This window comes from Hordeum vulgare, chromosome 7H (assembly GCF_904849725.1).
Source record: "Hordeum vulgare subsp. vulgare chromosome 7H, MorexV3_pseudomolecules_assembly, whole genome shotgun sequence".
In the NCBI taxonomy this organism is placed as follows: domain Eukaryota; kingdom Viridiplantae; phylum Streptophyta; class Magnoliopsida; order Poales; family Poaceae; genus Hordeum; species Hordeum vulgare.
The window spans coordinates 379,830,907-379,856,422 of record NC_058524.1 but is presented as its reverse complement, the minus strand read 5'-3'; the positions used below and the strand labels follow the sequence as shown (position 1 = coordinate 379,856,422).

Genomic DNA, 25,516 nt, shown 5'->3' with positions numbered 1-25,516 from the left:
CTATAGCTGTCAACATAGAAACCTTCACATCCATGTCATGAAACTTTGTTGCCACGACTCTCTCAAGGCTTTTCTGTCTTTGCAGTATCTCCTGAATGTTCTTCTCCATGCCATGGACAGTGATAACTAGAAATGCCATTTGCTCAGCTTGAGTTCTGAGCTGTGGAACTAGAGGTGGCCTATTTCTAGCAGCCTCCACTTTTGCTGCCTGTGCTGCCATTCTTGCTGCAACTCATTTCGGATCATTTTCATCCATTACCACTTCATTGTCTTCAAATTCTAGCTGAATAGGTAGATGGGGACGATCAAGTAGATATGCATGCTTGCCTAGCTTGGCATTGATAAGCATTTGAATGTAAGGAGCATATCCACATGATCACTTCTGATCCGCAGCAGTTCTCCAGATAGTCTCTACTATCAAGTCCATCACTATGAATCTGGTATGAGTGTCTAGGAGGTGCAGCAGGTTGATGGAATGTCCTCTAATCATCTTTTCATCTCCTGATTTAGGCATTAGGGTGTATCTCAGAATAGTGTCCGTTGTGGGAATGCCTGCTTGCAGAAAGTACACTAAACCCATCTTGTGACTAGCCAAGTACTTGTGTGGAATTGTCTTGTACATATTTCCCACTGAGTTGTGACTCTGCTTTGCTTCCGCATACACATCTACATCTCGATCTTCCCGCTTGGGAACACCAACGATCGCAACCCATTCAGCAATTGTAGGTTCATACTTGTGACCAGGAGTCATCCAGACGAAAGAACCATCATAGAAATGAACAGTTGCATAGAATTGCATGATCAGCTCGTCATTCCATGGGGTGATCTCTTTGCCAACAAACTTTTCATTGTCCACTAGCTTGAAGTTTCCTTGGACATGGGGAAAGAAATTTTCATTTTCCTTGATATCTGCCTAGTCGACATACCTCATATTACTGACAGCAGGACTCTTGTCAAACAAGACATTCTCATAAAAATCTTGTTGTTCCTTGGTCTGAAACCTTGGATCAACACCAGTTCTTGTGCCTGGTGGCTGCCTTGGGCAAACCATTGGAGTTGTAGGATCCAGGTTCAGAGTCAGACTTCTCTGGACCAGTGCCTGAGTCCATCTCAACACTCTGCTCTCTGGAGTCATTTTGACTATCTTGTGAACCAGGCATATGTGACAGGAAAGCATAATCTCAGTAGCAAACAACAAATACTGTGAAGTTGATATAGGAAAGACAAATTGGATGAGCATGACAAAATTCAGATGTTTTTGAAATTGTGAACAGAGAAATCCTTAGTTTTAACTTCCTGCAGAACACATATAGGTTGAACCGAGTTTGAACTTTCGGAGTCACCGAGACACATGAAATCCTGAAGAGAAACTTGGTCATCATTTCTGTGGAACCAAAAATGATAACTCGGTCTCACCGAGTCCAATCTGAGGAACCCTAGGTTCAAAATCAGTAGAACCGAGTTTTGCAACTCGGAGTCACCGAGATGGGGTGTGCGGACTATTAACCCTAAAAACTTCCTAGTTCTCTAATCTACGGGATTCATCTGGTGGTTAGAGAGGTTGCACACGGTGGCTTGTGGATAAAAATTTCCCATTGCATATGGATCGGATGGAGGAAGACAGAGGGGTGTGAATCATACCCTAGCTTGGCGGTGGTCCAGCTACGGCGGCAACGACGTTGAAGATACAGTCGGCTGCGGCGATTCCCAGCGGCGGAGAAGCACGGGAACTCAAGGCGATGACCAGCGGTCCAGGAGGCAGCTTAGGGTTTGAGGCGAAATGAATTTGACCATTGGAAATCAAAGAACCTACCCGCTGGAATATATACCCATTCGCTGTCAGTGTTACCGAGATTATGAAATCGGTATCACCGAGTTCCTCTAGTGTCAGCTGACAGGGAAACTCGGTGGAACCAAGTTGGTGATTCCGGTGGTACTGATATGGAAAACCTATATCAACTGTGGACTTCGGTGGAACCGAGTTTGTAAACTTGGTTTCACCGAGTTCATTCCCATGGAGGTTTTGGAGGTCAGTCATTGACGATATGGAACTCCGAGTGCTCATTCACAAAGAAGAATCGACAAGTGCTTGTTCAAGTTTTGTGATGAAGCATGAATAGAACTTGAGATGAGATAGCATAGATAGCTAGGGAAGGGTCCTAGGTATTCTTGTCCATCCAATTGGCAAAAGATAAATCAAGAGCCAAATAACAACAATTGGATGTCCTCGAATGATCAAACACATGCAGGCCAACATACCCACACAATAAGAATGATAAAGAAAAACATGGTGAACATGCACAAACATCCTAGCAGCTATCAAGCACTTGGACGATGACAAAGTCATCTATATATGAGTATATTGACATAGGAGTCATGTAAGAATACTTGATCATAGGTCATACTCATTGTTAAGCACAAGTGGGGTTACCACTTTTACATAAGCATAAATGTGTTCATATCCTTAGGTGATGCTTATACTCAAGTTTTAGAGTAAAGCTCCCCCTTGATGTTACATCCCCACTAAGAGGGATCAACTAACCTTGCGTTTTGTCGTAGAAGACTTCATGTAGGTGAAGTAGTGGTGGATGCTCAATGTTCATGAAGATCATCTTGAGTTGGAAGCAATCCTTGTTGTTTCCATACTCTTTTCACCTACATGGGTTAGTCCCAAAGCATGAGGAACATATGCAAGAATATCTATGGACATGGAGTGAAACACAAATGGTATGATGTCCAAAGATGCATTAATTACCTTGTTCCATGCTTACCATTGAGGGAATGTGTGACTCCTTGAATTAATGCATATGGTTGAGGTTGATTGCAAATAGTTTTTCCAAAATGAATAAGAGTGAATTTCATTGGCCGAGTGACGGCTCAAGAACTTCCCCAGCTCTTCCTCTTGGGGATCCACATCAAATTGATGGGAATCCTCGGAGTGGTGGTAGCACTTGTTGAGGTAGATCTAGTAGTGTCCTTGGGAACCCACTTGACCTTGGCTTGGGTTTCTTCTTCAAATAGGTCAATGTCATCTTGCGGCTTTCCCTTGCCTTTGTGGTCTTGTGGTAGAAGGCCATCTTGTGAGCTTGTTTTTTTGGGAGGAGTGGAATCACACTTTTCCTCTTCGGAAACAAACTTAGGAGTGGGATATGGACCTTCTTCCCAAACATCTATGTTGACTTGGAAGTAGCCAACACCTTGTTACTTCCGATGTCCTCCTTGCTTGCGCACAAATATCCTCGAATTATTTACTTTCGGCAAGGCTCTTGAAGACACATTTATCAATAATACCTTTCAATAGATCATTTTCTTGCTCAAGTGTAACTTGGCTAATATATCCGTTAGTGGAATCAATAGAGATAATAGCAACAACATTATTGGTTTTCGGCTTAGCATGGTTGTTACTAGATGAAGAAAGCTTCTTGCAAGTTTTACTAGTGTTCCTATGCTTAATTTGTGGAACAAAGTTAGACAAGAGTAATTGTTTGGCTAGTAAGAAGAACTCTTCTTTCTACGATCAGCATTGATCGCTTTTAAGAACTCATGCCCTTGCTCCAAGTTGAGCTTATCGAAGCGTAGCTTCTCATGGGTTCTTGCTAGCTCTGTATGATCTTATAGAGTAGTCTCATGAGCTAACTTAAGAGTTTTTAATTATTGAGTTAGTCTTTCAATTTCTTTCTTATCATCATCATTCGATTTCTCTTGAGTAGCATGATAATTAGCAAGTTCATTTTCAGTGCAATCACTAGTTTTATCAAGAAGCAAGTCATATTGTCCTAACAAGTCATCCTCATCACTATTAAAATCAAGATACTCGGGATGTGATACCTTGGGGCATTTAGCCATGAAGAAGTTTCTAACTCCCTCATAGGTGAATCAAATAAGTTATCGGAGTTGGTGGAAACAAGTGCAATGTCGGCAACACCTTCATCTTGACTATAGTCGGAGTGGGAGTGATAGCTTCTCTTGGAGTGGTGATCAGATTCGGAGCCACACACCCATTCACCAACATGAGCTTGATGTCTTCTTCTTGAACTTCTCTTGGTGTATTTGTCCTTCTTCTCCGATTCCTTGCCTCTCCGTGAGTGTCTTCGTTCATAGTGATCTTCTCTACTCCTTCTCTCTCTCCGCGAGGTGACTCGTCTCTTGAGCTTCGTCTTCGTGGTGAGTCTTCCCTTCTTTTGTAGGGAGCCGAGCACTCATTTGAGTATTGTTCGTGCTTCCCACAATTGTAGCAGTTTCGATCACGACTGGACGAACGCTTCTCTTCATGTCTCGAGCTTGAGCTTCTATCTTTGCCTCTGCTCTTATAGAATTTGTTGAACTTTCTGACCATGAGGCTTATTTCTTCATCAGTGAGAAGATTGTCCTTTGAGGTAGCGGGAGTATCACATGAAGTTTTATAAGCACCGCTTGACTTGTTGTGCAGCTCATCTTTGTCCTTGAGTGACATCTCATGAGCAACAATCCTACCAATGACTTCAATTGGCTTAAGATATTTGTATTTTGGCGTCATTTGGATTAATGTGCACACTGTGTCATACTTGCCATCGAGGGTTCTAAGTATCTTCTTGATGATGAATTTGTCGGTCATCTCTTCGCTTCCTAAGCTGGAAATCTCATTGGTGATGAGAGCTAGCCTAGAGTACATCTTAATGACACCTTCACCATCCTTCATCTTGAACTTGTCAAGCTGACTTTGAAGAACATCCAACTTAGATTCTCGTACAGAATCAGTACCTTTGTGCATATCGACCAAAGTATCCCAAATTTCTTTTGCACTGTCAAGACGCCTGATTTTGTTGAATTCTTCGGGGCATTAGAAGTTGAAGATGATGTCGCAAGCTTGAGCATTAAGTTGCAACATCTTCAGTTGATGAGCTATCGCATCACGATCTAGTTCATTCCCTTCTCCAAAGAAGTTACCTTGCACACCAACATGAATGACAGCCCAAACATGATGATTAAAGCCAAGAATATGCATTTTCATTTTATGCTTCCAACTAGAAAAATTAGTGCCATTGAAATATGGACCTCTACGATGATAATTTCCATCACTAGATGCCATACTCTCCTAGGTTGTTAAACCAAAGAAATGGAAACCTGGCTCTCGTACCACTTGTAGGATCAAAAGTATGTCTAGAGGGGGGGTCATTGGAGTACTTGACAAGATAATTTTTTTGACTTTTCCCAATCCTACTTGATAAACATCTACGACAGTTATAGCAGGTCAAGTTCACCCTACATATGGAAATCTAATAGTATAGCAGCGGAAAGTAAAACATGCAAGTGTAAAGTAGAGGAGTAAGGTAGGGAGATCAAACACATGAGGTTGAGATGGCGATTTTTGGCATGGTTCAGATAGGTGGTGCTATCAAATGTCCATGTTAGTGGAGACTTCAACCCAAGGAGAGTAATGATGACCCACAAGTATAGGGGATCTATAATAGTCCTTTCGATAGGTAAGAGTGTCGAACCAACGAGGAGCAGAAGGATCTGACAAGTGGTTTTTAGCAAGGTAAAATCTACAAGCACTGAAATTATCGGTAACAAGTAGTTGTGTGGCAAGATGATTCGTAGCAAGTAGCAAGTAACAAAAGTAACAATGGTGCAACAATGTGGCCCAATCCCTTTTGTAGCAAGGGACAAGCCTGGACAAAGTCTTATAGGAGGAAAAACGCTCCCGAGGACACACGGGAATTTCTGTCATGCTAGTTTTCATCATGTTCATATGATTCTGTGGGGACCCCGACTGGTGAGTCGAGATCGCCGTGCCCAATGATCCCAAGGATCAATGCTCACAGAACACAGATACTGAATAATAGAGTCTTACATCCAAATACCGAATATTACATCAAATGACCGATGGGTCAGGTTCACAAACAGGGCCTAAGGCCAAATAAAACGGGTACAACGAGTAGCGGAATCTCATAAGGGCTAAGCGGGTGCCCATGCCATCAAGCCTACACCTACAGGCATTCTGACTTGGAAGCATCCTAGATTGCAGGTCCGTTTCCTTAGACGTACTCGTCGCCAAATTCCGGTCCTTCCTTGTCTGGTCAATAATATAATCAGTGGCAAGCCAATGAGTACTTTGAATGTACTCGCAAACAGCCCATGATATGAACAATGAAAGTGAAGGATGACAATATCATGCATTTCTAGTCTAACTCATCTGGGTAGAATTACTTTTGAAGTACAGGCTACAGATATCAACATATCTGCTAAGGGTTGAACCATCCAGGTTCACCCTATATGTCAAGTCATCGGACTTGTCATAACCTCAATGTATCAGCTGAGGGTTAAACCATCCGGGTTTATCCTATATGCCAAGTAACCGAACTTGGTCATATTATTATCTTTATAACCACACCTTTTTAACACCAAACACACACACTCACACACACTTGGTTTATGCGGAAATATCAGGACGTAGTTTAAGCGGGATTACCCAACTGTCCTTGACCGTGGACACGGCTATTCGAATAGTTTGACACTGTGTAGAGGTAGTACGCTGGACCCACGAGATCCGGGAAACTTCCGTGTCATCCACGACTCGCGGTATATCACATATACCCGAGGTAAGTACTCGATCATTATCTTTCCCCTGACGACACTAGACAAAGAGGTCCACTCGATTGGTACCCACCCCACATGTTGTACGTCTTACGAGCACCGACTCTGGACAGTATCAACCATGCGGGGACCAATGGTGTGCCTGGAACTCATAATAATGGCATAGTCGTCCTACCTGGCACAACCCCATCACGAGAGTGACGAGAAACACTCCCACCACTAGTAATGTGGCTCTTTGCTAGTACAGACCAGAGTAATCAACAAAGCCCCGTCCCATAAAGGGGTAACGTGGTCGTACTGGTAAGGTTGGGACGGTCGACACATCATAAATCTAACCCCCTTTCCGAAACCATACTCACACAAAACACTGGTGCATCACTTCACCAAAAGTGACCACCAACTCATCATCACCCTCGGGCATTAGTGGCACCCGACGGGGTTTTCATAAACCTTTGTTTTAACTCATCATCATGCTCATGATAATATACTTTTACTTGTCAACATGGTATTAGCGTGACCCTCAAGGGGTAGGGTCAAGCTCAATGCAATGGTTCTGTAACTTTACTAGTCAACATGACGATAGCATGATCCTCATAGATGGTAGGGTCTTTCTCATCATGCTTGTGCTCCGAGGAGCCATATGTATAACATCACCATCATGCAAGTGCTTCGAAGAAGCCTTCGGTACCATCACACCAATGATGAACCGGCACTGTGATCACATGCAACGGAAAAGTACTTGCTATTCTAGCATGCATCAATTCATATGCTCAAGTCATGGTCAAAGGGCTGCTTGCCTTGGTCAGCTAGGTATCCTGGGTCTTCGAGGTCTTCCGCTCCGAATCCTTCGTCACTCGGTAATTCTATCGTCGAGAATAGCATAAATAAGAAATAGCCCACACAAAAACAGATCACAAACCAATTTTAAAAATGTTGCAAATCTTGGTAAAAATCAGGTTGTTACTTTGAAAAATGTTTGCTCTTAGTTTTTACTAGCTAAGCATTTTTAATAATTACAAAACAGACGCAAACTATTGCTTTTAATGCCTTTATATTATTATAAAACAGATTCTGTTTTTGAAAAATGTCAACAATGGCACAATCAAATACTACTCATTTTTAGAAAAATATCAGTGGAAGAATCATATTTTTCCACTGGATAGTTATTTTACAAAAATCATTTTAGTCTCAGGTTTAAAAATAAAAGTAAAGGCCAAAGCCTGGCCTGGGAAGTAGGCCGGCCCAGTCAGCCAGCAGGCTGCCAGGCGCGCGCGCGCTAGGTTTGAACCTGACGTGCGGGCCCCTGGAGTCAGCGGCAATGGATGCGCGCGGGGCAGCTCCAGGACGCCGACAGGTGGAGCCCACCTGTCGGGTTCTTCCCCTACCTCCAGCCAGGGAGGAGGAGACGAACGTCGGTGAGGCTACCATCGTCCATGGGCCTAGCTAAGGGCAGGAATGGGTTCAGCATGCCTCCGCCTACCTGCAGGTGGTCGGGAAAACGCCAGAGAGGCTTGGAGTCGCCGGCGACGAGGTGGACATGGCGGAGGAGTTTCGGGATGTGGTTGAACTGATAGCTAGGGGCACGGAAAAACTCGGGACTCTTGGGGGAAAGGTTCCTGGTGTCGAGGGGAGTGCTCTGGTGGGTCGAGTTTCGCAGGAGCCGGCGTGTAGTCGGAGATCGACTAGAGCTCCGAGGCGGAGGGGCCTCGATCGATCCCGCGCACCGGGGCTCTGCGAGCTCGATTGGGTGGCTAGGGGGGAGCTAGTGGTCGTGCAGAGGCTGTTGGAGGGGTGCTGAGGTGCCGGGGGGCCTATTTATAGGCTTGCGATGGTGAGACGAACTCGGTGCACCGGTGACTCACCGCGGCGCGCGTGCGTTCACAGTGAGGAGCTGGCTGCGAAACCACGGTCTCCGGACATGGTTTAGGATGCTCTGAAGCATCGGTCGCATAGGGAGAAGGCGTGGGGTCGAGCTGCAGCGTCCGTGCATGCTCGGCCGAGTCGGGTGCGTGCGGGCATGCGTCGCCCGAGCTCTAGCGCGGTGGAGGAGGGTCCTTGGCGGCTGCTTTACACTGAGGGGTTGTCGGGAGAGGTTGGAACCGGCCGGGAGCATCATCCCCTTCTCGGTTGCTCCCTATAGCGCGTCCAGAGCGCAGTTTTGGCATGCCACGGCATGCTGGCGCGCTCTGGTGCACTTCAGACATATCCCTCATGTCCTGGGTGTTGCTGGGAGTCTAACTAGCCGTTGTGTGCTAGTGTGAGCACTGGCTGGTCAAGGGGGACATGTTTTACTAGTGCTGCCAGTCCTGATCTGTGGCACAAATTGGAGCTTTTGTCACTTGTGCTTTGAACTGGGGAGGGGCCAGTTGACTGGGTGTTTAGGTTGGTCTGCGGCACTAATACACCAAGTTTGAGGCTCTAACATTGGGTAAAACAGTGGCTAGGTGGGTTTTTACCTTGCTGTCAGAAGGTGTTCGACAGTGGTTTGCGGTGCTTCCACTCCACCACTGGAACTGCAACTTAACAGGTTTGGTCTTGGGGTTAAAGTAGGGGTTTCCACCAATTTTGAGCTCCATTGCACAAGTTTAGCTTTGTAAACTTGAAAATGCATGAAAGTGGCCAGATCTGTCCTCTCCAAAGGGAGTGTGACTAAACAGAGTCTAGCAAATCTCATTTTTGGTGTGGAGTCCTCATTTGAGGTCTCAAACACCCCTGCAAAGTTTCACCCTGTTGGACAAACTTTGCTATGTAGAGTTGTTCCAACTCTATTCTGGACAAAGAGGGTTTTAGGCTCATTTGGTGACCTGCCCCACCTTGGATCAAGGTGAGATTTTATTTGGGCACCAAATATGGCTTGGGCAGGCTCCTGTAATTTAATGGGATTTTATTGAGAATTTTTCCTTTGGAAATATCTCAAAAGGTTAAAACAGACAGGAATGGTTTTCAGGGTTTTACTAAAATAATTATAATATAAAATAGGGTTGAAAATCTTATGTATGGAAAATATATGTCCTTCTGAGTTTCCATGATTTTACTCGGAATTTTCTAAGGCAGAGAAGCATTTTTCCTTCTGGGAATATCATTCCTGGCCTTAGAAACAGACATGCATTTAAAATAGAAAAATAATGTTTTAAATCATTAAATAATGTTTTTGGCAAATAATAATAGTATTTGAGTTCAGATCACCAACTTTGGTTGAGAGTGCTACGAGGCATCATGAGCTAGTAGTGTAACCCAAGCAAGGTAGAGGTGATCTGATGTCAAAGAAAAGAGTTTTGGAAATTCATTTTAAATAAATAAATTTGCCATGGGTTTGGTTCAACAAGCAAACAAGCATTCATTCATACAAGGCATTCATAGCATTCACAACATCATTAGAAAAAGTTTTAACAAGCCCTGATTTTTCCAACTCAAAACATTGGTGGTTGAAAACAGGGTGTGACAGATTCGCGTTCATTACTTTGATAGTTTGATATGTGGATGGACCGGCGCTTGGATACTGCCCTTACTTGGGCAAGCATCCCACTTATGATTTACCCCTCTCGCAAGCCTCCGCAACTACAAAGAAGAATTAAGACAAAGTCTAACCATAGCATTAAACTAGTGGATCCAAATCAACCCCTTACGAAGCAACGCATAAACTAGGGTTTAAGCTTCTGTCACTCTAGCAACCCATCATCTACTTACTACATCCCAATGCCTTCCTCTAGACCCAAATAATGGTGAAGTGTTATGTAGTCGACGTTCACATAACACCACTAGAGGAAAAACAACATACAACACATCAAAATATCGAACGAATACCAAATTCACATGACTATTATTAGCATGACTTATCCCATGTCCTCAGGAACAAAAGTAACTACTCACAAAGCATAATCATATTCATGACCATAGAGGTAATGAATAGCATCAAAGATCTGAACATAAACTCTTCCACCAAGTAATCCAACTAGCATCAACTACAAAGAGTAATTAACACTACTAGCAACCTTACAAGTACCAATAGGAGTCGCGAGACGGAGATTGGTTACAAGTGATGAACTAGGGTTTGGAGATGAGATGGTGCTGATGAAGATGTTGATGGTGATGAGTCCCCTCCGACGAGAGGAGTGTTGGTGATGACGATGGCGACAATTTCTCCTTCCGGGAGGGAAGTTTCCTCGGCAGGATCGTCCTGCTGGAGCTCTAGATTGGTTCTGCTCAAGTTCCGCCTCCTCATGGCGGCGGTGAATCCTCCGAAAAGCCTCCTCTGATTTTTTTCTGGAGGAAACCCTTCTTGTAGAAAAAGGGGGGAGCCAGAGGGCCAACTGGGTTCCCACAAGACCCCTAGGCGCGGCCGGGGGGGGGGGGGGGGTGGCCGCGCCTAGCAGGCTTTTGGCCACCTGCTAGCGCCCCTCTCGCATATCTTTGGCCCAGTATTTTTTATAAATACCGAAAAAATCCTCGTTGATTTTTATGGCATTTGGAGTTGCGCAGAATAGGTATCTCAAACTTGCTCCATTTTCAGGCCAGAATTCCAGCTGCCGGCATTTTCCCTCTTCATGTAAACCTTGCAAAATAAGAGAGAAAAGGCATAAGTATTGTACTGTGAAGTGAAATAACAGCCCAATAAGCGATAAATATCAACATGAAAGCATGATGCAAAATGTACGTATCAACTCCCCCAAGCTTAGACCTCGCTTGTCCTCAAGCGAAAGCCTAGCTCAATAAATATGTCGACGTGTTTAGGGAGAGAGGTGTCGACAAAACAAGATACAAACATGCAGGCATCATGATCATGATCAGAACAGCAATGCCAACATATTATCTCTTATGCTAAAGTGATAATTCCTTCACAAAGTAAAGTATGGAGCAAGAACCTTACCGAGAAGTAACAACCGATAGCCTGTAGTCATTGAAGCAATTGCAATTTATCACAACATCAGAAAGAGTCAAATAAGAGCCTGTAAAGCAAATCCACATACTCAATCATCCTTTTGTTCTCTACAATTGCTACAACTCACGTGGTACTCATGATATCAAAGTTTCAGCTAGACAGAGAGAAAGATAGGGGCTTATAGTTTCGCCTCCCAACTGCTTACCTTAGGGGTAATGTCAACAGCAAAAATTCATGAATACTTACTTCCAAGATGACATATGAATATAGATCTTTCCCTAGGAGATGACATTAGCCAAGATAAAGGCGAAACAAGGAATTGGTGAAGATCACCATGACTCTTTCAAAGGCAAAAGGTAAAGGTACACGATAGGCCCTTCGCAGAGGGAAGCAGAGGTTTTCATGCGCTTTTGAGGTATGGATGCGTGTCCTCTTAGTGCGGAGGAACGTCACTTTATATTGCCTCTTGTTATAAAGAACTTTATTATGCAGTCTGTCGCTTTTATGTCTTCCTCATCACAGGTTCGTACAAAGTTATTTTCCACACACTAATAGATCATACATATTAGGGAGCAATTTTTATTGCTTGCACCGATGACAACTTACTTGAGGGATCTTATTCAATCGATAGGTAGGTATGTATGGTGGACTCTCATGGCAAAACTGGGTTGAAGGTTTATGGATGCACAAGTAGTATCTCTACTTGGCGAGGGAGGTTTGGCTAATATGAGGTGGAAGCACTCGTCACATGCTAAGGGATCTCTAGTCATATAACATTGTTCGGAACCAAGCAAACACAATTTATTATGTTGTTTTCCTTGTCCAACATCTACTTCTAAGCATGTAATAGTTTAGTGAGTGTTCACAATCATAGATGGTGTCAAAGATAATATATTTATATATGAACCGCTCCTTCTTTATCACTTCCTATTAATTGCAACAATGACCAAGGTCTACGTTTGTCTACCCTCAACAACTTTCAATCAACATTCTTTTTATATGTAAAGCCATCACTTCCCATAAGATCATTACATGATCTTTCATGCTTTTGTTCTTTATCAACCTTTTGATCATGGCATGAGGCAAAGCCCTTCAACTAAGACACTCTTTATTATATCGCTCATGAGCTCGCATACATCGGGGGTGACACAAAGCAAAACTCAAGCCTAAAACACTAAGACCTTTAATCTACTAGAGAAAGAGAAAACTGAAAAGGGACAAACTAAAACAAAGGTAAAGGAAAAAGATGTGATGGAGATACGATACCGGGGCAACTCCCCCAAGCTTGGCACAAGCCAAGGGGATTGCCCATACCCATGTTTAGTTGTCTTCCTTTGGAGGTGATGGTGGTGGAGTTGTTTTGTCCTTGGTTTCTTTAGGTAGCCTTTACTTAGCCTCCATGACCTCCATCCTTGTCAGATCGGCACTTACATCTCCATAAACTTGAGGGAGATTGTTCTCCCCCACAGATTCCTGAGACGACATCTTGCTCTAACTCTGTGACACAAAACAGGCTCGAAACGAAAAACAGAGGAAATCTGCGTGATACAGGGGTCAGACCCTATGGGAGAATATATAATGATTTTTTCCAGATCAGAAGAAGTATTCCGCACGAAAACGGAGTACGGGAGGCACACGAGGTGGCCACAAGCCCCCCAAGCACGGCCAGGTGGTGGGCCCGCGCCTGGCAGGCTTGTCGCCTCCTCGCGCGCTTTCCGGACTACTTCCAATTTTTGTATTTTTTCAAATATTCCAAAACGGAGAAAAAATCCTACTGGAAAAGTTTTGGAGTCTGTTTTCTTACCGAATCACATACCTCTTCGTTTTCAGAGTCTGAAACAGGTTGATAAATATCCCTTAGGTATTCTTCCGGAGTTATGGTATTGATAATATTGCTTTCAACATTTATGGGAGTACCTGAGATATAATGCTTGATTCTCTGCCCATTTACAACTCTCAGACAATTATCTTCCGCGTTGTTGATCTTGATAGCACCGGAACGATATACTTCCTCAACAATATAGGGACCTTCCCATTTAGAGAGAAGCTTGCATGCAAATAATATTAAATGAGAATTATAAAGCAAGACATAATCACCTACATTGAACTCACGCTTTTGTATCCTCTTATCATGCCACCTCATAACCTTTTCTTTGAACAACTTGGCATTCTCATATGCCTGAGTTCTCCATTCATCGATCGAGCCAATATCAAATAACCTCTTCTCACCAGCAAGTTTGAAGTCAAAGTTGAGTTCTTTGATTGCCCAATAAGCTTTATGCTCTAGCTCAATAGTTAGATGACATGCTTTACCGTACACCATTTTGTACGGAGACATGCCCATCGGATTCTTATAGGCAGCTCTATGAGCCCACAGTGCATCATCGAGCTTCTTAGACCAATTCTTTCTAGAATTGTTTACAGTCTTTTGCAGAATCAGTTTAATCTCTCTATTGCTTATCTCTACTTGACCACTGGACTGAGGGTGATAGGGAGACGCAATTCTATGGTTGACATCATACTTAGCAAGCGTTTTACGAAAAGCACCATGAATGAAATGTGAACCACCGTCGGTCATTAGATATCTAGGGACTCCAAATCTAGGGAAAATAACTTCTTTAAGCATCCTGATAGAGGTGTTGTGATCAACACTACTAGTGGGGGATAGCTTCTACCCACTTAGTGACATAATCAACAGAAACTAGGATATGAGTATACCATTGGATTTTGGAAAAGGTCCCATATAATCAAAGCCCCAGACATCAAATGGTTCAATGACAAGTGAATAGTTCATAGGCATTTCCTGACGTTTACCGATATTACCTATTCTTTGACATTCGTCACAAGAAAAGGCAAACTTACGGGCATCCTTGAAGAGAGTGGGCCAATAGAAACCTGAGTGCAATACCTTGTGTGCGGTTCTATCTCCCGCATGGTGTCCTCCGTAGGCCTCAGAGTGACACTTCTGTAGGATCTGTCCATGTTCATATTCAGGTACACAACGTCTAATAACACCATCTACTCCTTCCTTATAAAGCTTAGGATCATCCCAAAAGTAATGTCATAAGTCAAAGAAGAATTTCTTCTTTTGCTGGTATGTGAAACTAGGTGGTATATATTTGGCAATGATATAGTTTGCATAATCAGCATACCACGGTGCACTACGTGAAGCATTGATGACATTCAGTTGCTCATCAGGAAAGCTATCATCAATAGGTTGTGGGTCATCAAGAACGTTATCCAACCTAGACAAGTTATCTGCTACGGGGTTATCAGTACCCTTCCTGTCGACAACGTGCAAATCAAATTCTTGTAGCATGAGAACCCATCTGATAAGTCTAGGTTTAGCGTCTTTCTTCTCCATGAGGTACTTAATAGCAGCGTGATCAGTGTGAATAGTGACTTTGGAATCAACTATTTAAGACCTGAACTTTTCACATGCGAACACGACTGCTACAAATTCCTTTTCCGTAGTAGCATAGTTTCTTTGGGCATTGTCTAGAGTTTTACTAGCATAGTGAATAACATTCAACTTCTTATCAACTCTTTGCCCTAGAACAGCACCAACATCATAATCACTAGCATCACACATGATCTCAAAAGGTGGTTGAAGAATAGGTGCAGTTATCAAGGCCTTCTTAAGTATTTCGAAGGCTTCCTCACTATCATCGTCAAAAACAAAAGGAATATCCTTTTGCAAGAGATTGGTAAGAGGCCTAGAAATCTTAGAGAAGTCTGTAATGAACCTTCTATAGAAACCAGCATGACCAAGGAAACTTCTTATACCTTTGAGATCTGTGGGGTATGGCATTTTCTCGATTGCATCAACCTTAGCCTTATCGACTTCAATACCTCTTTGAGAAATTTTATGTCCTAAGACGATGCCTTCATTAACCATAAAATGGCACTTCTCCCAGTTCAAGACAAGATTGGTGTCTTTACATCTCTACAAGACTCGATCAAGGTTGTTGAGGCAATTATCAAAAGAAGACCCGTAAATGGAGAAGTCATCCATGAAAACCTCAACAATATTTTCACAAAAGTCAGAGAATATAACCATCATACATCTTTGAAAGGTGGCAGGTGCATTACATAAGCCAAAAGGCATACGTCTATAAGCAAAGGTACCGAAAGGGTAGGTGAAAGTGTTTTCTCCTGATGAGATTGTGCAACTGGTATTTGGGAGAAACCAAAATAACCATCTAGAAAGCAGAAGTGTGTGTGTTTAGGCAGTCTTTCTAGCATTTGGTCGATAAAAGGCAAAGGTTAATGATCTTTCCTAGTGGCATTATTCAATTTCCTAAAATCGATCACCATCCTATAGCCAGTAATAATCCTATGTGGGATCAATTCATCCTTATCATTAGGGACGACGGTAATGCCTCCCTTCTTAGGGACGCAATGCACCGGACTCACCAAATCACTATGAGCAACAGGATAGATAATACCTGCTTCCAGGAGCTTTAGTATTTCTTTTCTTACTACCTCTTTCATCTTAGGATTTAATATCCTTTGATGATCAGCAACTGGCTTGGAATCAGGATCAGTTTTAATCTTGTGCAGACATAGAGTGGGACTAATGCCCTTAAGATCATCAAGGGTATATCCAATAGCAGCACGATGCTTCCTCTGAGTTTTTAGTAACTTCTTTTCTTCATGCTCTGAGAGGCTAGCACTAATCATAACAGGATATATCTATTTTTCATCAAGATAAGCATACTTAAGAGTATCTGGCAACTGTTTAAGCTCGAACACATGATCACCCTTTGGTGGGGGTGTATCCCCAACCAGTTCAACACACAAATTATTATTAAGGATAGGATATTGTTCTAAGACAACTCTATCTATCTCATCCCTTTCATTCATATGCATATCATTTTCATGCTCAAGCAAGTACTGCTCTAAGGGATCAGTAGGAGGCACGGCAATAGAAGCTAAGGCAATAGTTTCATCCTTACTAGGCAACTCCTTTTCATGAGGTTGTCTACCAAACTTGGAGAAATTGAACTCATGTGACACACCTTCAAAGCCAACCGTGATAGTTTGCTTCTCACAGTCAATATGAGCATTAACGGTATTGAGAAAAGGTCTGCCAAATATGATGGGACAAAAGCTATCTTGTGCGGTAGCAAGAAGGAGGAAATCAGCAGGATACTTCGTTTTACCACACAAGACTTCAACATCCCTAACAATTCCCACAGGGCAGATAGTATCGCTATTGGCAAGCTGAATAGTGACATCAATAGGCTCTATCTGAATAGGTGCAATCTTGTCTTTAATTTCATCATATAAGGATTGAGGTATTGCACTAACACTAGCACCCACGTCACATAAACCATGATAGCAATGATCTCCTATCTTAACATAAACAACAGGCATGCCAACAATAGGCCTATGTTTGTCTCTAGCGTGAGGTTTAGCAATTCTAGCAGCATCTTCATAGAAGTGAATATTATGTCCCTCAACATCGTCGGATAGAAGATCTTTGATAATAGCAATGCTAGGTTCAACTCTAATTTGCTCAGAGGGTGTAGGTGCTCTAATGTAGCCTCTACGTATCACAGTTGAAGCTTTAGAATGATCCTTTATCCTAACAGGGAAAGGTGGTTTCTCAATGTAAGCACTGGGAACAATAGGATCATTATAGGCAATGACTCTCTCTTCAACTGGATTGGGTTTAACTACATTAACTTCTAAAGGAGGATGATATTTAAAACACTTCTCTTTGGGGAGATCAATATGAGCAGCAAATGATTCACACAATGAAGCTACTATCTCAGAGTCAAGTCCATACTTAGCGCTAAAGTCACAAAAAGTATTTGTTTCAACAAAGGATTTAACGCAATCAAACTTGAAATTCATACCTGACTCCTTACCTTCTTCAAGCTCCCAATCTTCAGAGTTGCATTGAATTCTTTCCAATAAATTCCATTTGAAGTCAATATATCTCTTCATAAAAGAACCGGTACAAGAAGTGTCAAGCATGGTGCGATCATCATGAGAAAGCCGAGCATAGAAGTTCTGAACAAAGAGTAATTAACACTACTAGCAACCTTACAAGTATCAATCGGAGTCGTGAGACGGAGATTGGTTACAAGTGATGAACTAGGGTTTGGAGATGATATGGTGTTGATGAAGATGTTGATGGTGATGAGTCCCCTCCGACGAGAGGAGTGTTGGTGAAGACGATGGCGACGATTTCCCCCTCCGAGAGGGAAGTTTCCCTGGCAGGATCGTCATGCCGGAGCTCTAGATTGGTTCTGCTCAAGTTCCGCCTCGTGGCGGCGGCGAATCCTCAGCAAAGCCTCCTCCTGATTCTTTCCGGACGAAACCCTTCTTGTAGCAAAAGGGGGGAGCGAGAGGGCCAGCTAGGTGCCCACAAGCCCCCTAGGCGCGGCTAGGGGGGTGGACGCGCCTAGCAGGCTTGTGGCCACCTGCTGGCGTCCCTCTGGCACTTCTTCGGCCCAGTATTTCTTATAAATCCCGAAAAAAAATCCTCGTTGATTTTTACGGCGTTTGGAGTTGCGCAGAATAGGTATCTCAAAGTTGCTCCATTTTCAGGCCAGAATTCCAGCTGCCGGCATTCTCCCTCTTCATCTAAACCTTGCAAAATAAGGGAGAAAAGGCATAAGTATTGTACCGTGAAGTGAAATAACAGCCCAAGAAGCGATAAATATCAACATGAAAGCATGATGCAAAATGGACGTATCAGGTAACCGCTGCGAGAGTCCACGGAGGGTCCACAAAGAAGTGGCCTTGTCTATTCCATCACGGCTTCCATCCACAGAGGTCTAGCCTTACCGACGGTAGATCTTCACGAAGTAGGCAATATCCTTGCCCTTACAAACATCTTGGTTCAACTTCACAATACGAAGTAGGAGGCTCCCAAGTGACACCTAACCAATCTAGGAGGCACCACCCAACAAAAGGTAATAGATGTGGTAGATCAGTGAACTCCTTGCTCTTGTGCTTCTAAAGATAGTATCCTCAACACAAATCACTATCTCACAGAATATGCACGGGTAGGAGAGGTTGATTTGGTGGAAAGAAGTTTGGGGAGGCTAGAGATCAAGTTTCAAATGATAGGATTGGAATATCTTGGTGTCAACACATGAGTAGATGGATCTCTCTCAGAAAATGGATTTGGCAGTGAAGTGTGTGTTATCAGTGCTTCTGCCATGAATGAGAGGTGGGTGAAGGGGTATATATAGGCAGCAGCCAAAATCCAACCATTACACCCAAAAGGGCAAACTCGGTGACATCGAAGTTGACAACTCAGTGGTACCGATTAGCACTAAAGGTGTGAACTTTTGAATCTCGGCGAGACCGATATATGAAACTCGGTGGCACTGCAAAGGTGACTAACGGTCAGATGGCCAAACTCGGTGGAATCGATACTCAAACTAGGAAATTCTGATTTTGTGTATCTTGGCAACAGAATGTTGGTCACACTGAACTCGGTACCACCGACTTGGTTTTGGTTGCACCGATTTGATGGGAATAGCTAGGATTTCTATCTGAGGTCAAACTCGGTGGGTCCAATATGGAAATGTTGGTGACACCGAATTTGTGTATGTGGATCTTGACAGAGTGGATATGTGGGAAAAATGACTGAATGTTTTGGTGGCTAAATTTGAGAATTTGAGCAATCAGTTCATTTTACTACCTCACCCCCTTTTAATAGTATTGGCTTTCCTATGGACTCAAAGTGATATCTCACAAATATAAAATGAAGAGTCTTCTAGCTTCAAGCTTGAGACAACATTATTCCTCCCTTGCATCTAGGGGCTTCTCCACATAAAACTTAAGCCATAGCATGTTTTGAACTTTTTCTGAAATATACTTGAAAATAATATTAGTCCAATGATGCATATGGCGTGATCAATTATCAAAACCACCATAGGGAGCAATTGTGCTTTCAGCGTTCCAGCGCCGGTGTATGCTCTTCCCTCTCCTTCCATCGAGCGCAATGTTGAAAGGGGCGACGACGAAGGCCGAGCGAGCCAAGAGGGGATTGCGTGGATCTTCTTTGAGCACTAGGGCGCTCCCGTCGAGCTAGATTCAGGAAGATTGGCTACCGTCCTGGGTCACGGCCGGGCGTCTGCAGGAGCTGGAGGCCGAGGGTCTCATTGCTCCGGGGAGCTGGCGGCTGCCCGGCGCCAGCGTGTTCAAGCCAACGTCGAGGGATGATGAGCGATAGCTGCTCGTCACTCGCGTCGAGAGAGGTTTCTCCCTGCCTCTACATCCTTTCCTCCGAGCTTTCTTAGCCTTCTTCGGTGCACAGTTGCATCATCTTCCTCCGAATGTTGTCTCCTACTTAGCTGCTTTTGTGTCTTTGTGTGAGAACTTCCTTGGTTGCCATCCACACTAGGTTTGTTCAAACACCTACTGTTAAGAAGTCCTCTGAGTCGGGAGGCAAAACTAACATAGTGCAGCTCTACGGAGGTCTAGGTATCCATCTCAGGGGCAAGAGTAGCTTCCCCCAAATGAGATTTCCCGATTCTGTGAAGAGGTGGCAGGACTTGTGATTCCACTACCAGGATGTTTTTATTGGCGAGGGTCATTCGGGCCTTCCACTATATTCCACCGATAGGGTTCAGTCGTCTCCTGCCTTGACCGTGTCGAAGGCGGAGAAAGTTGATGTAGAGATTCTCGTGATTGCGCTGGTTGTTGTGATGCGCAAAGGAATCAACGGAATGGACCTCTTCGAAGTCTTATTTCAGCGTAGGATCCAACCCCTTAAGGCCAAAGCCCATCCCATGTGGATGTACAAGGGCCGGATGACCGAACTCGTGTTCACCCGTAGGAGCTTACCGAGAAGCAGCTGTAAGAAAAGATCATGGCCATCACTCCCATGAAGGACATGTTCGAAATATGCCATAGAGGCAATAATAAATTAGTTATTATTATATTTCTTTGTTCATGATAATCGTTTATTATCCATGCTATAATTGTATTGATTGAAAACACAAATACATGTGTGGATATGTAGACAAAACACTGTCCCTAGTAAGCCTCTAGTTGACTAGCTCATTGATAAAAGATGGTTAAGGTTTCCTAACCATAGACAAGTGTTGTCACTTGATAACGGGATCACATCATTAGGAGAATGATGTGATGGACAAGACCCAAACTATAAATGTAGCGTATGATCGTGTTAGTTTATTGCTAGTGTTTTCTGCATATCAATGTATTTGTTCCTATGACCAGGAGATCATGCAACTCCCAGACACCGGAGGAATACCTTGTGGGTTATAAAACGTCGCAATGTAATTGGGTGACTATAAAGGTGCTCTACAGGTATCTCCAAAGGTGTTTGTTGGGTTGGCATGGATCAAGACTAGCATTTGTCACTCCGTGTAACAAAGAGGTATCTCGGGGCCCACTCGGTAACACAACATCACAACAAGACTTGCAAGCAATGTGACTAAGGATTTAGTTACATGATCTTGTATTACGGAACGAGTAAAGACACTTGCCGGTAACGAGAGTGAACTAGGTATGGAGATACCGAAGATAGAATCTCGGGCAAGTAATATACCGAAGGACAAAGGGAACATCATACGTGATTAACTGAATCCTTGACAAAGAGGTTCAACCGATAGAGATCTTCGTAGAATATGTGGTATCTAACATGGACATCCAGGTCCGAGTATTGGTTATTCACCAGAGAGTGTCTCAGGTCATGTCTGCATAGTTCTCGAGCCGGGAGCACTACTAGGAAAAGGCCTGCTAGTGGCGCACCTGTTTTGGCTACTAATGGCGCACTATAGGTGCACCACTAGCATCACGCCATTAGAATTTTTTACTAATTGCGCACCACAGGTGCGCCATTAATATCTGGTATACTAATGGCGCACCAAGCAGTGCGCCATTAGTATAGCTCATGGTGCGCCATTAGTATAGCTCATGGTGCGCCATTAGTATCTGGTATACTAATGGCGCACCATGCAGTGCGCCATTAGTATGGCTCATGGTGCGCCATTAGTATCTGGTATACTAATGGCGCACCAGGAAGTGCTCCATTAGTATAGCTCATGGTGCGCCATTAGTATGCCTCCCAGGGGCCATATCTACCTTTGTGCTCTGTCTTACTAATGGCGCACTAGTTGACGATGCGCCACTAGTGTGCTTTTGTAGTGCGCCACTAAAGTGCTGAGTGGTGCGCCACTAGTATGAATATTAAGTATTTTTTTTCTGATATTTGCACAGATTACAAAACATATTATTGCACAGAATATAGAGAGCACAACATATAAACAGCAGATTTATCAAATACAATAGAAGATTAGTCTCCAAATACAATTCATCATATTAGTCTCCGAATTTAAAATACCGAACAAAGTTAGAACATTACAAGTCTCGAGACCGCGAGTAGCGAGTTTGTCTTCACATTACAAGTCGATATCGATCATCTAAACTACCATCACATAGAAGAGAGCTGCGGGCATCACTACCATCTGTGCGTGCGCTGCCATCATCAGTGGTGGCATCCTCGGCGGCACCATCAGTGGTGTCATCCTCGACGTCACTAGGGGTTGTGTAGTCGGGATCGGTGTCTTCCGCGGCGTCCTCATAGCGGTGAGGTTCTTCCTCCATCTCCTGGGATAGCTCCCAGAATGCCTTGCCCGAACCGCTGGCCTCATCGTTGTGGGCCATGTTTCGCTCTAAATAGGAAAAAAGTTTGGTCAAAAAGTTGGTTATTGTCAAGGAACAAGATCATGGTCTCATCATTTAGGGTTTGTCGACACTGAGGCATCCTAAAAGCTAAGTTTTTATCATTTAGGGTTTGTCAACGCCGAGGCACCCTAAAAGCCTAAGCTACATCATTTAGGTTTTTATCGACACCGAGGCACCCTAAAAGCCAAGGTTTTATAATTTAGGGTTTGTCGACACCGGACCATAGGGACAACAAGACAAGCCTTGTGGACGGACATGCAATGGGGTGTAGACATCAGAATATGGATAGCACAAATAAATGGTGCATGCACTGCAAAAAGGAGCCCAACACAGAATTGCAATCACATCCTCAAGCAAGATGATGATCAGTCACAATAACACAAGACCGCCACCACACATCAAAACAATAAATCGCCAACGGCTCGATTACCAGCCGTTATGTATGTCCTGATTGTGAGTGTGTGTGTGTGTGTGTGTGAGAGAGAGAGAGAGAGAGAGGGGTTATGTATGTCCTGATTGTTCTACTTGGTAACAAAAGACTATGCAAAAGTTAAAGAAAACTTAAAAAAAATTAGGCATATAAAGCATAGCAGTATATGTTCATGTTCCTGAGCCAATGAGTAAGCTAGTGTAGATTAGGAGCCCCCTGGATTTTTTGTAGTAGAATAAAGCTACATTTTTTCTTCTCCAATTTATGCCTTTTTTCGACTAATCACCAACCAATACGCTCAAATAGAATGACGATGTTCATAGAAATTTATCTAATCGCGACAACATAACAAGTAAGCTATGTACATGGCAGGAAGGGGAAGAGGCATGCCTGGGCCGTCTAGGATCTACAGGTCGTGGGGGTGGGGGTGTGGTGGGGATGGAGGGGGGGGGGGGGGGACTACCACAGCAGGGAGCTCCCAATCTTCTGTTCCAGGTGTAGCTTCACTTGTCTGCAATTACAAAAGTAATTTTCTTTATGGGTCACTCGAGTCAATCAATTAGCAGGAGAAAGATTGCAATTTAAAAGGATCCTCAGGTCAACCACCAAAAGTTTGCACAGGGAAAGGATCCTCAGGTCAACCAACAAAAATTTGCACAGGGAAGGAAACATGCAGCGAGATTATAGCTACACACGGACTGATTCATGAGTATGATTCTACAAGAGACACAACTGCTGAAAAAGAATAGATCCAGTATCCGTCTAAAACATCAGGATTCAGGAAACGCACAACCAACCTGGCCTCACATATGCAAAACTTATATTTCTGTCCAATTTAAGTAGGGTAGCAGGCGGCCATCATGCACGTATATGAAGAACATAAGTACTAATATGCAGAGAGTGAGAGAGAGAAGACTATGCATATCAAATATATGTTCTTGCTCCTGAGCAAACTAGTAAGATGGAACAGATTAAGAGCCTTGTCCACTTTGTTTCCTACAAGCATTTTATGCAGTCCTGGTTGGTCGAATACAGGTCACTTTCCTTGGCCCGTATGTCAGACAGATTTGTGAACGTGTCTCAGCGAGTAACATCGTACACTGGAAAACAGACGAGGCATTCATTAAGTGGCATCTCTCAAAATTAGACAGCGCATTAGATATAACCCAACAAGAAACACACCAGTGAAAGAAACAGAAAAAAGGCTTTGGCACCCTGTGTAGTGAATGACTCCTAATAAGTTAACCAAAGCCAGAAAGAGAGTTGTACTTTTCTATGATGAAGTAGGGTCAATAGTTGTATGTTCTATGATAATGATAAAGTAGGCTCGGCAGTTTTTAAAAAATAAAAAAGCCTGAAAAGGTAACACTATAGATGCAGTGATTATCTTTCAGGAAAGTCAAGCTGACCTACTTAATCATGTATGTATAACTGAAAACACAACCATCTAAGGCGATGTGTAGTTCATCAATGTAAGGAAATTGACAGAATAGTTTATTGTCAAGACTAGCTTAGTTGATGTGGCATCAAGTTCCAGCAATGTGGGACAAGGAGAAGAAAGGAGTATGACACGGCCTTCAACAGTGCAAACAGAAGTGTGAAGAGAAAGAATTACCCATGATGATCCCTTGTGCCCCTGTGTAGTAAGAGCTGGTCAAGGTTCTAAACCTTTCCTGTGTACGATGGTTAAGCCAGAGGAAATCAGAGTTGCCCCTCAAGGTTGTCGGAGTTGCAGCTCTCACTGTCTCGCTGCCAACACTAGGTAATTAACAACGCCTCCTGCACCAAGCACCATGCATGAAGAATTAGTCGTCCGTCGGTAACTAAGTGATGCTCTACTGCCTTCTCTTACATTTTTCCATTGTCAACTTGATCATGCAGGGTCAGTGATTTTTTGCATGGACAACAAGTCCTAGTTAGGGACGATATGGATCATGGATGCAAGTGCTGGGACCTTTCAACCTTGGTCTGGCAGGATAGTGAGGCTGAACAGCAGCATGTCATGACTCATGACTGCAGCTTGTTGTGGGTTCGGGATATGGTTTGTATAGGATTAAGATAAGAACATCATAAGCAAATTAAGATAAGCACATCATGCTTAAAAAGTGTTAATGCCACATATGTTTCATTTCACCTACTACAGCATGAACTACTTTCTAGTAGAACAACTTCACACATAAAGTACAACAAGAATAGATGGAAGATTCTGAACAGTAATAAAAAAACTTAAAGAGACGGCATAACAACTTGTCCACATAAGCTCACCTTAGCTTTTAGGCTCTTCAGGGTTGCCTTAAGAGCTTCAGAGTTCAGCTTGGGTGAGAGCGTCTTCCAGTCAGCAGTGATTTTCCTCAGGACAGCAACACTAGCTTTGATATTCTCTGCATGAAGCTTGTCCTGGAAACAAAAATTAAACATTAGTCGCACTCTTGTCTTCTATATGACAGAACCCTACAAAGGCAAATAAGTTAAAGACTCCTCACCCACTGCTTGTAGGAGTCTGGACTCTGAGTCAGGCACCAGATGAACACATCAGTGGCCTCCTTGGCGAGCTCTAAATTATCTGAACATAATACACCAGTAAGCTAACTAGACTTTGCAAAACAAAATTTAACCGGCACTATGCAGAATGAACACATTTCAACTCACTTTCTTGCATTGCCTTCATAGCCAAAGGCAGAAGCTGTTGTGATGCTTGCTTCACAGCTTTAGAGCCAGGAGTACCAACAAGAGCCAGCTCCTTTATTATTGGGTAGGCTGCTTCAAACCTTTCTGTAGCCTAAAAGAGTACAATGCAGGCATTAGAACATTGTCTCGTATTAAACATGCTACGGAAAAGAGAGGAGAATATAACAAACCTTGACACGTGCATTAGGCACGGGAAATGTGCATCTCATAAAGAGATCCAATGTTCCAGCAATCAGGAATGTGCATCTCATAATTTCAATCAG

The 25,516-nt window shown here is 43.3% G+C and overlaps 1 protein-coding gene across 1 annotated transcript; it reads right to left on the bottom strand.

Annotated features, from left to right (window-relative positions):
• Positions 1–1,642: 1,642 nt before the first annotated feature.
• Positions 1,643–25,510, bottom strand: LOC123408927. Its single transcript, XM_045101955.1, has 7 exons — positions 25,424–25,510; positions 25,215–25,344; positions 25,049–25,128; positions 24,831–24,962; positions 23,029–23,076; positions 21,988–22,122; positions 1,643–1,816 (listed from the first exon to the last, which is right to left on the bottom strand). Exons 1-7 carry the CDS (start codon positions 25,502–25,504, stop codon positions 1,643–1,645), a joined length of 780 nt encoding a protein of 259 aa, XP_044957890.1. The 5' UTR covers positions 25,505–25,510.
• Between the last annotated feature and the right edge of the window lie 6 nt (positions 25,511–25,516).

Bases quoted from the DNA above. Each gene is read 5' to 3' on its own strand.
- LOC123408927 (XM_045101955.1), bottom strand. From the start codon at position 25,504: ATGAGATGCACATTCCTGATTGCTGGAACATTGGATCTCTTTATGAGA. The intron at 22,123-23,028 runs GTAGTCCCCCCC...TTTCCTATTTAG, and splicing joins ATTGGGAGCTCCCTGCTGTG to AGCGAAACATGGCCCACAAC. The intron at 1,817-21,987 runs GTGACGTCGAGG...TATATATTCCAG, and splicing joins TCCCGACTACACAACCCCTA to CGGGTAGGTTCTTTGATTTC.